Source organism: Microcebus murinus, chromosome 7 (genome assembly GCF_040939455.1).
Source record: "Microcebus murinus isolate Inina chromosome 7, M.murinus_Inina_mat1.0, whole genome shotgun sequence".
Taxonomy (NCBI): Eukaryota; Metazoa; Chordata; class Mammalia; order Primates; family Cheirogaleidae; genus Microcebus; species Microcebus murinus.
The window spans coordinates 17,666,128-17,677,740 of record NC_134110.1 but is presented as its reverse complement, the minus strand read 5'-3'; the positions used below and the strand labels follow the sequence as shown (position 1 = coordinate 17,677,740).

Sequence of the window (11,613 nt, the reverse complement as noted above, 5' to 3'; positions counted from 1 at the left end):
AGTGCGTGAGGGACACTTGGGGACTGAGCAACCTCACAGGCCTCATTCCTCTCCAGGACATCCTCAGGAGCGCGGCAGGAGTCTAGGCCCGGGGAGACTAGAGCAGGTAAACGCACAGACACAGCCCCTAGAGCCCCAGTGCGCCTGCGCGCTGGGCTCCTCAGCCACAACGGGACCCGCCGCCGGAGCCCCGCCCCCGCGGAGCCCGCCCCTTGGCCCGGAAGTACACGGGCCGGCAAGATGGCGGCTGTGGCGGGCCCAGTGCGGGGCCTCCACTATCTCTGTAGTGTGCTGTTCTTCTTCTGGCAGTTCTGCATTCTGCTGGGCGATGGTGAGTTAAAGTCCAGGATACGCGCCGGTCGGGCTGAGTGGCAGGAGGGCCCCGGTTGCTGCAGGCAAACGGCGGAAGCTAATGCGGGGAGGAGGCTGAGTGGCAGGCTCTGCGAGTCGCTGCATCCCGAGGCAGCCCCTAGCTTAGCGACGCCGAGCCCAGCTTCAGGAGCCCTAGAGTAGAGGTGGAGCGCTCGGGGCGCTGTCGGAGAAACGCAGCTGGAGCCCGATACGACCCTTCGTTTCCTAGTTGCCCCACGGACCTGAATTGTTTTCGACCCCGGCGGCGGCGTTTCGTCCTTTGGTTTTCTATTTCTGGCAGTCAAGTCGTGAGGTTTTCGTGAGTATTTATTGGCCTGGTGTCGACTCTGCACGTTAACCACAAAAAACAAGTTTTTCCTATCCCGGGATAACATGTTTTTCTAATTGTAGGCTATTTACATTTAGAGCATTCGCAGCCGCTGGCTCAGTTAGTAAAGGATCCGGGCCCATTATCTACATTCACAGTAGCTGCCAGAGCAGCAGATATTAGGCATCTTCTATGCTAGTAAATGTGTGCATTCATAGCTAGAAGTTTCTCTCTGTTTTGACGAAATTTTTTGTAGTATATATACAAAGTCACTTTTCCATTTTCGAATATTTTATGTATTTTTGATTATGTGAATTAAGGGCAGATACACAACCTTTTTCAGTAGACATTCTTGGTATTTGGATATCTTTTTATGTTCCTGATTCATCTCTTTTTCCAGTCTCAGGTTCTTCATTTCTATCTCATTTCTATTATTTTTGCACTTCATCCACAAAAATAACCTTGCTTCTTTCCCTTCTGAAAGTTTCTTCTACTTCTAGAATCCTGTTTCTGATGTTGGATATTAAAGGCTCCCCCAAGGCTGTGTGAAATGGAAGGATCACAGAGGGACTGATGGAAACCTGGAGTCTAGATCTGTCTATGGTTGTGCTACCCCACCACCCAGTTTGATCAAATTATTCATCCCCTGTGTGCCTGGGTCCTCCATCTTTACAGCAGTGGAGGGCCCTAAATCATTTTGGCTTTGTGATTCTAAGTGTCCTGCCTCCAGCCAGTTTGTTACAGGAACAATAGGAAGGAAAGGGGTGTTTTGTAGAATTGTCCACTTAATACAATATCTTAAGTAGAACCAGTTTTAAATGAGTATGAATGTGTTTTGCTAAATGGCACCTTTGGCTCTATGATTTTATCCCTGTAAAGTTCCATTACTTCAAGAAACTGGCTGAGGTGGTTTACTGATTCTTATTTGGCTGTAAAAGTCAAAGTCAGCAGTGTACTTGAATTTTAAAAACAGTTTTTCTTTTCTTTCTTTCTTTCTTTTTTTTAGAGAAAGCACAAGAGTTCTGGGCTCTTTTGGAGGTTTTTGAAAGACCCTCTTCATTTTCAAGAATACTTGCAGTTTTGATCCTCTCTTAGATGATAAAAATATATTGTATACCTCATTAGGTTGGCTGGAAAAAAGTTGCAACTTGCTGAACGTGTTATTAAAATAAATAATTATTTTGATTTTTGGTAGTATAAAATTGTAAATGTTCTATTAGCAAATTATGGCTTACTGATTTACCAATGTGGAATAATGACAGAACATTTTGTAGAGTTGATGCCCTCAGAGTGTCAGGGGCCTCATCTCTAAACTAGTGAATTCAAATGAAGAGAATTGGATTGGAAGTGGAGAGATTGGGTTCTAGTTCCAGTTTTACCACAGTCTTCCTCTGTGATTTTGCACAAATCCTACCATCTCTGAAGCTTTAATTTTTCACCTTATAAAATGAAGGTGATTTTTCACCTTATAAAAGTTTTGAGCCCCTAACTTGCACACAACCATTTGTACATGAGCACCTTTAGTTTTCATGGCCACTTGGGAAGCAGGAAGGAAAAACTTTTTATGAGGGTGGTGCTCACCAGGGCACACAGCTGGCTGGCTGCAGAACCCTGCTTTAATTGTAAGTGTCTCTGACTCCAGTTCTGTGTTTTTCCCATTCCCATGCAGCGTCTTGTTGCTCATGATCATGTCTCTTCACCTTAGAAAACTGTTTTCTTATGTTATTCTGATCAGTATTATAAGGGAATAACCGTCTTTTACCTCTCACAGAAAGTACCGAAATCCCACCTTATGTGATGAAGTGTCCAAGCAATGGTTTGTGCAGCAGACTTCCTGCGGACTGTGTAGACTGCGCAACAAATTTCTCCTGTGTCTATGGGAAGCCTGTCACTTTTGACTGTACAGTGAAACCGTCTGTTACCTGTGTTGTAAGTACTGCAGCTTACTTTAAATAAATTCATTGTAAACTTGGAGTTAAAAGTGCAGTTTAGACTTAACTATTGGGAAGAGAGTGAAATAATTTTTATATTCTTTTATGACTGCCTTGTTGAGTATGTAAGAAGTAAAAATCCTATAATCCCTTTCATATCTGATGGCCAGATGGCTACTTTTCCAATTATTATGGTAACTGTCAAGCCAGTTGATGTCAGCTGAAAATGCAGGTGACAGAAATGTTGCATTGTAGGACTTGGAGAGATCTCGATCTGCTATTGTATCTAAAACAGGTACAATTCATTCAGATGGTTTTTCGTTCTTAGTAGTGACAACTAGCATACAGAGGGGATGGGAACGTCTTTTTTCCATGGACGAGCATCAGGCTGGGCTTAGGAACCTGGATTCTGCTCCTGACTTGCAGCTCAGTGACCGTCAGCAAATGTGCTCATCTGTTCCTTCCAGATGTCTGTGACTGACACTTTATAAATTTTCCTTTGCTCTGTATTACAAAAGTGTACATGCTCATTATGAAAAATTTAGCTAAGCAAAAGTGATGAAATAAGCGTTGTTACCCTGAAATAATCTTTGCTATTTTGATGTGAATTTATCTAAGTTTTTTTCCTTAGGTATACATATTTGGGTATATATTTTTATGATTATGGGGTATATATTTTTATGATTATGGGGGTAATACCACATACATTAGTTTTGAATAAGTATTGTTTTGGTACCTATTCTTCTGCCACTTACTACTAGTTCCTAAGTACAAGTCTTTTAGAAATGTTGTGCCATATGAATGTGTAGGGTTATTGACATATTAACAGACTGCCGTATTGTGATGGATTAGTTCTGTGTCCTTTGGTACATAGGATCAAGACTTCAAATCCCAGAGGAACTTCATCATTAACATGACTTGCAGATTTTGCTGGCAGCTTCCTGAAACAGATTATGAGTGTTCCAATTCCACCAGCTGCATGACGGTTTCCTGTCCTCGGCAGCGTTATCTTGCCAACTGCACAGTGTGGGACCACATCCATTGCTTGGGTAAGTCAAAGTTCAAGGAAATTCTCGAGCCAAATATTTTTCTCTAAGTTTACTTAGGGGAATTTAACCAGAAATTGAGAGTTAAATTATTTAATGAGAAACAGCAGCACCTTTTTATTAATGCCTCATTAATAAATTCAATAAACTAAAAAAAAGCATCCATAAGATGTGCAATTCTATTATCTTTTAAAATGTAATATTTGATAAAACAATATGTAAAATAAAAAACATAATATACAGTAATTGAATTTCACCCAAAGTAGCCCAAATTAACCACTAGAACAGCACCAGTGCCAACTGCCCCAGTGTTTGTCTTCATCCAGTTGTTCTACCTTCATTTCAGAGGTCACCATCCTTTCGAATTTTTTTTATCATTTTACTTTAAAATTGTTTATAGTTCTCTCATGTATATGTAATAAAATATAATACATTATTCAATAGTGCACACTTTAGAACTGTATCAAATGATAGCATTGAGACCCTATGGTCTTTTAGGACTTCTTTATTTCTTCTCACAATCATGGCTGTAAGATTCATTCATATGACCTCTCATTTATTTTTCTTACCTCTGTATAATAATCTATCGTGAGATTGTATCACAGCTTATCCATTCTCCAGTGTATTTGGAGTATCTACCATTTTTTGCTATTGCAACTGCTGTTAAAATTTCTGTGCATATTAATGTCTTCTGGTTGCACATGTGCAGGGGTTTGTCTAGCCTATACTCTCCAGCATGTGTTATTTTCCAAAATAGTTATATTAACTTACATTCCCACCAGTGGTATATAACTGTTCTTAGTGATCCAGATGCTCTCTAATACTTGTGATCCTTAAGTTTTGTCTTTTCCTTTTTTTTTGAGACAGAATCTCTCTCTGTTGCCCTGTTGCCCGGGCTAGAGTGCTGTGGCGTCAGCCTACTCACAGCAACCTCAAACTCCTGGGCTCAGGCCATCCTTCTGCCTCAGCCACCCAAGTAGCTGGGAACAGGCATGTGCCACCATGCCCACCTAATTTTTTTTTTTTCCTTACGTAGTTTTAGTTGGCCAACTAATTTCTTTCTATTTTTAGTAGAGATGGGGTCTTGCTCTTGCTCAGGCTGGTCTTGAACTCCTGACCTTGAGTGATCTGCCTGCCTCGGCCTCCCAGAGTGCTAGGATTACAGGTGTGAGCCACCACTGCGCCCAGCCCTATGTTTTTCTTAAAGATTTCTAGGATTCTTTTATATTTTAGATACCTTAGGTGTCCCTAAAGCTCTCTCCCAGATTTTGACTTTTTTTTGTTTTGTTTTAACTTTATTTATGATTTGTTTTGATGAACAAACTTTTAAAAATATAATTAGTTTATTTCATAGTTAGCCCTTTTTTGTTGTTATTTTAAGAAATCTTTTTCTACCCCAGGTTTATAATGACAATTTTAAAAGTTGTAAATTTGACCTTTCTTAATTTAAGTTTATAATCCACCTGGAATTGGTCTTGGTAGATGGTGTGAGATAGATTCAGCTTTACTTTTTTCACCACCTACATGAAATTTTATATGTGCATGTATATTTTATATGTGTGGGTTTTTTTTTTGTTTTTTTTTTTTTGAGACAGAGTCTCACTTTTTGTTGCCCTGGCTAGAGTGAGTGCCGTGGCGTCAGCCTAGCTCACAGCAACCTCAAACTCCTGGGCTCAAGCGATCCTCCTGCCTCAGCCTCCCGAGTAGCTGGGACTACAGGCATGCACCACCATGCCCGGCTAATTTTTTGTATATATATTTTTAGTTGGTCAATCAATTTCTTTCTATTTTTAGTAGAGACGAGGTCTTGCTCAGGATGGTTTCGAACTCCCAACCTCGAGCAATCCGCCCACCTCGGCCTCCCAGAGTGCTAGGATTACAGGCGTGAGCCACCGCGCCCGGCTATATGTGTTTTATAAAACATTTTAAATCACCTATAATTTCATCATCTAGAGATAATTAGAGGCCTAAAATTCTGGTCCTTGATTCTCTCTTCTTTTCCTACTGGATAATATATCTGTCTCAGCACCACACTGTCTTACTTACTCTTAACTTCACCATAAGTCTTAATATCTGGTAGAACATTTCATGTTCTTGAAGTTGGAGCCATAACAATGTGGATTTAAATATTAAATCCATGCTTATAGGTGGTAAGGACTTTTCTTTGTACTATTCACTGTAGTAAACATTTATTACTGTAAAGAGAGTTGACTTTTTAGATATTAAATTGTGAAGCCATTGGTTACAGTTAAGTCTCTGTGTGAGAGTTTTCTTATACCCCATGTTTCTATGTAGAGTGTTTTATTTATTTATTTTTTTCTTTTCTTCTTTTAAGGTAATCGTACTTTCCCCAAAATGCTATATTGCAACTGGACTGGAGGCTATAAGTGGTCTACTGCTCTGGCTCTAAGGTAAGTTTCGTTACTAGTAAGTTAAAAATGCCATTTGGATTTCTTTGGGGTCAGTGGAATCTTCCAGACATTGATCTCAGCCAAACTGATGCTTCCCTCAGAACCTACACGTTAGATAGACTCTAGGAAACATAGCTGCGGGGAGTTTATCAGGGGTCCTCACACTTTTTAAACAGGGCCAGTTCACTGTTCCTAAGACCGTTGGAGGGCCGGACTATAGTTTAAAAAAAACTATGAACAAATTCCTATGCACACTGCACATATCTTATTTTGAAGTAAAAAAACAAACGGGCAAAAATACCAGCATGTGGCCTGCGGGCCACAGTTTGAAGACACCTGGTTTAGATGATCAGACCAGTATCTTCATGGAATTTGATGGCAGGCATGTTAGCTTTTCTCCCAGGATGCTTGATTCCTATTGTGTATGTTCCATGAATTAGTAAAATGCTGTGGACTATTTAAAATAGGTAGGTTTATGATGTATATTTTTAATTTTAAGTAACTTATTATAAAAAGTAATACATGCTCAATATTGAAAACTGGGAAAACGAACGCCAAAGCAAAACATTAAAAATCACCTGCAATTTCACCATCTAGAGATAATTATAGGCCTATAATTCTTACATTAAAATGTGCTTATATTTATTAAACTTTTCAACAGTTCTTTAAGAAATTAAACCAGTTCTTCTTACTAAAGGGAAGGGCAGGTAGTACCCTGATTAAATGATTAACTGATGAAAAGGTTATGCTATCTACGGTTGAAGTCTTAGAGTTAGCACTTGAGACCCTGAGGCCTGCAGCGTGGGTAAGGCAGAATCTCTCAGTCTCCTCACTGTTGACATTTTGGGTCAAATAATTCTTTGTCTTGGGGCTGCCCTGTGCATGGCAGGATGTTTAGCAGCATCCCTGGCCTTTTACCTACCACTTGTCAGTAGCAACCCCTCCCACTGCCTACCTGGCAGGAAAGTAAAACTGGAAAGTAAAAGAAGAGTCCAAGATACTATAGAAAACTAGATACAACAAAAATAAGCTTTGGTAACTGGCCACAGTCTTTGTGAGCAATGATTCGAATTAAAACTAACAACTGGCTTCTTTTGAAATAAACTTTTAAACTTGGAATTTTAGATTTACAGAAAAGTCGCTAAGATAGTAGAGAGTTCAATACACTCCTAACCCAGTTCCCCTACATTGTTAACATCTTATGTTACCATGGTACATTTAACAACTAACTTTTAAAAATTAAGAATAGTTTTCTTTTCAGAGCTCAACATCGTTTCTCTCAGAATAGTCACTGTAAATGAGAGAACGGCCAGAGTCTGCTTGCCAGTACAGTGCAGTGGGCACGGTGGGGTGATAGGTGGAACACAGCGCTGGCTGTGTGTTGATGATAATTGGAGCTCCGTCATGGCTACTGCTCTCTTTTTACTTTTATATATGTTTTCAAATTTTCCATAATAAATATTGTCCCAATATTGTTAGATCTTAGAATTTAAAACAGTCTTAAAAGCCATTCATTCCTAACACTAAATTTTTAGAAATGACTAAAAAAATAGAGGACATAGACAACTGATCCAAGTCATCCCGATGGTGTTTAGGCTGCCTAACGACTCCAACTCCTGGCTCCTTGGTAGTGCACTTTCTGTTAGACTGGATTCCTGCTTTGCTTTGAAGAAAGCAATGAGATTGATTACTTTTTTAAAAAAGAGAATACATTAGATTTTAGTACAACGAAAAATTGTTAACTTTTGACATTTAAACAGTCTTGCCCATGATTATTTGGTGTTGTAAATTTGTGAAATAGTCATTTGTGTCCCAGATAAGGGTTATGATAAATTTGAGGCCCTTTCACAAATATGACTTAGTGCAGTTATGAAACCACAACTGGCTGCAGTTGGGGTGGAGACAGTCTTATGAAATCCAGTCTGGTGTGCTGTTGCAGCATCACCCTCGGTGGGTTCGGAGCAGACCGTTTCTACCTGGGCCAGTGGCGAGAAGGTCTCGGCAAGCTCTTCAGTTTTGGTGGCCTGGGAATATGGACACTAATAGACGTCCTGCTAATTGGAGTTGGCTACGTTGGACCAGCAGATGGCTCTTTGTACATTTAGCTGTGGTATGTGCTTCAGAAAGGAGCAGTGCTTAGTCCTTTTGCCTATAGGAATTGGTGTAGTGTGAGTGATGTATTTGTATGTTTTTAATGTACAGCATCTGTACTTTGCTTGCCTTGATGAAGGTAAAATAAAGAAATGAAACACTGAACCATGCTAATCTGGAATTTGTTTTCTCTGCCTGAAAAATATTTTTTTTCTGTGAAAAAATTTACTTAAACCAGGAGAACGAATTCTGCAGTGATCGAGAATCCTTTTCATTGCTATGACTTTAGTTTTGGGTTGCTTATGTCAAACTGTTTCACTTGTATCTCCAGCCTGAATGTAATCCGCCTTGAAAGCCTTTCAGCTCTGATCGCAGGAAGTGGGAACTGCTTTTCTTGTTGGCTAAAGTTATCTACCTAAACTTCAGTAATTGTATGTTTTGCAGTATAATCTGTGTGTAGTCTAGCCTGTATCTATGAATGCTTAAGCTAAACTGCAGAACTTTTGTGTCTCGTTGTGGTTTGAATTCTCTTAGTAATATAAAAAGTTGCAAGAGTACTAATAAATTAATAAAAGTACAAATTACTTCAAGAAATATTGTAGACCTGTTTTCTGTGTTTCTCTGTATTACAATATAATCTTGAATAATCATAACTTAACCTTTATTATTAAATAACAGGTTTTTAGAGTATTACTCCATTCCAACAGATAAAGTTATTGACACAGTGCAAGTGTATAAATTGTTTTGAATCTTTATATATCTATTATAGATACTTTATTACAAAGAAAAACAACCCAAAAAGAATTTTCCTCAAGGTTGCTTTTGAAACATTTAGAAATTCTTAGTATTTTTTCTTTCATATTTAGGTATCTGAGTTACCACCTTTTAAACACCTGTGTATGTTAGTTAACCAGCATATCGGATATCAAAGGTGTAAAATATCTTTGGGGAATATCTTCATAAATCTCATAGGATAAACCATATTTCATTCATCAGATTATTAATTACAGTTTAGGTGAATTAAATCACTTTGGTGATAACTGGCCATCTAAGAATGGGCTTCTTTTGAATCTGAGGACCTTTTTCAGTGTTTTGGTGTAGCCGAGTAACAGTTCCAGCTCTGGTCACTAGGTGGTGCATCCCCATCACATTTGCTTTCCTATTCTTTCCCAAAACTGCCAATCTTCAGTTTTTTCTTTAGGGACCAGTCACAGAGCATGGGCAGTGCTTCAGGATGGGAGTAGCCCAGTTCATGTGGACCTTTCTTTTTGAAGACAAACATGCGGTTTAGTATTCATGAGAGTTGACTGTGCAGGTATTTCTTTAGAAGAAGACCTCCTGCAAGAAGCAGCCCTTCACTATAATAAAAATGTCCTGCATCTTCTTATTAGCTCTATGTAGAAGGAAATTTCTAACATTTCCCTGTTAACCGCACCAGGTGGAGCCAGGAATCAGTGGGAAGTTAGTGGGATGTGCACGCTGCTTGCGGAGGAAATGTGTGGCTTCCTTGACGAGTGGCCGTCTTTACGGCTTTGGGGCCTGAGTTAAATAATGAAAAGCTGCAGTATTTATTAATGACAAGCTGCAGTAATAATGAAAAGCTGCAGTATTTGAAAAGGGAAAGCTCAAAGATTCAGAATCCATGCAAGGAGACTTGTATGAACTTGTTCCCAAATCCTAACATTTTCCACAGGAGCTAGCCGTTGGCACCTAAAGGATGCAGAGCACTCAGGGATGCTTCATGGCAAGGATGTGTGGAGCTGGTGGCCTGAGACAGAGCTGGCAGGAGATATGAAGAGATTTTTCAAATACAGTTTAGGCAAATTTATGAATGACAAACTCACATATGGCCCCTAAAAGACACTGCAGAGTAAAACTACACTTTAAAAGGCACTAGGGGGTGTGGGTGTGATCTCTTGTGGCAAATCCCAGGGGTCTCAGCTGGCAGCAAAATGCCATGTTTGGGTCTGACATTGAGGTTCTATTCCTGTGTTGTCTTCTCTTTGGGCTGCTATAACAAAATAGCAGAAACTGGGTGGCTTAGAAACAACAGAAAATTATTTCTCATAGTTGTAGAGGCCGGGAAGTCCAAGATCAAGGTGCTGGCAGATTTGATATCTGGTAAGGGTCCACTGGTTTTGCAGTGTCCTCACATGGTGGAAGCACGGGGGACTGTGGGGTCTTTTTATGGGCACTAATCCCATTCGTGAGGGCTCCACCCTCATGACCTAATCACCTCCCAAAGGCCCCAACTCCTAATACCATCACTATAGGGATATAAATTTTAGCATGAATTTTAGTGGAGCATAAACAGTCTGCTGCATGTGTGCTGTGAGATCTGCCTAGGTGGCTTTAGATAGGAAACCTGTTTACACAGGTTGGGAATCATATCCATCAACCATCCTCTATCGATGGTTCTCTAGATACTCAGAATTTATCGCTGCAGCACGCCATATGTCATGATTTCATCCTAAGAATCTATACCTTGCTTTGTCAGCACTCCTCCCTTTACCCCAGTAATTCCTCATGGGAAGGTGCTGTGTTATTTATTTCTGTCACCCACTTTGTCCCTAGCACAATGTCTTGCACACAGAGGCTGTCATGTATTTGCAGAGTTAATGCCATGGGTATCTTGGAGGTTTTGAGGGGATTGTGTAGAATTCCGGGGACTGGCAGTTGAGGTGGCTACAGGGAGCTAATATACAGAAATTGGCTTCGAGTAAATATTTGCCTGTAGCACCATGGTAATCTGATTTCTGCACATTGCTGGGGAATAACTCTGGTTTATAGTGCTTATAAAAAGAGATTTTTAAAAGATCTTATGCTTCAAGATTTAAAAATGTAAAAATATCTCCTCTATGCCACACAACTTAGCTTCCCTGTATGTTTTTTTAATACCTTATGCCAAAATTGCATTTATTTTTGGCACCTCATCAGCTAAGGAATATGCAAATATTTTAATTCATTGTGTAAGCAATGAGTAGAAAATGAGCTGTATCTGATGCAGCTTTTAAAATACAACATCAAGAGAGCTTTAAAATGAAGGCAGATTCCTTCACCCCTGTTCTTAAGCTTCTGCCCTGTCCATGCTGTAACTGATGAAAGCAATTTTTATTTTTTACTTTTTTAGAGATGAGGTCTCACACTATTGGCTAATCTAGAGTGCAGTGGTGCAATCACAGCTCACTACAACCTTGAACTCCTGGGCTCAAGCAATCCATCTCAGCCTTCTGAGTAGCTGGGACTATAGGTTGGTGCTACCATGCCTAGCTAATTTTTTTTTTAATTTTTGATAGAGATGAGGTCTGGCTATGTAGCCCAGGCTGGTCTCGAACTCCTGAACTTAAGTGATCTTTCTGCCTTGGCACCTCCCAAAGTTCTGGGATTACAAGGTGTGAGCCACCCTGCCCAGCCAAGAAAGCTGTTTTGATAGAGTATGAAATGACACAAGAGTG

The 11,613-nt window shown here is 39.8% G+C and overlaps 1 protein-coding gene across 2 annotated transcripts in view; it reads left to right on the top strand.

The window, feature by feature from the left end:
* The first annotated feature begins 213 nt into the window (after positions 1-213).
* Positions 214-11,613, top strand: part of TM2D3 (TM2 domain containing 3) — a 58,057-nt gene continuing 46,657 nt past the window's right edge. Inside the window, exons 1-5 of one of the 2 annotated variants that reach the window (XM_012764591.2) lie at positions 214-331; positions 2,451-2,608; positions 3,485-3,659; positions 5,992-6,067; positions 8,007-8,323. In XM_012764591.2, the coding sequence (XP_012620045.2) occupies positions 241-331; positions 2,451-2,608; positions 3,485-3,659; positions 5,992-6,067; positions 8,007-8,172 (666 nt within the window). In that variant the 5' untranslated portion in view covers positions 214-240 and the 3' untranslated portion in view covers positions 8,173-8,323. Of the gene's footprint in view, positions 332-2,450; positions 2,609-3,484; positions 3,660-5,991; positions 6,068-8,006; positions 8,324-11,613 lie in introns of those variants that run through there. The other variant, XM_076004821.1, reaches the window with a different exon arrangement.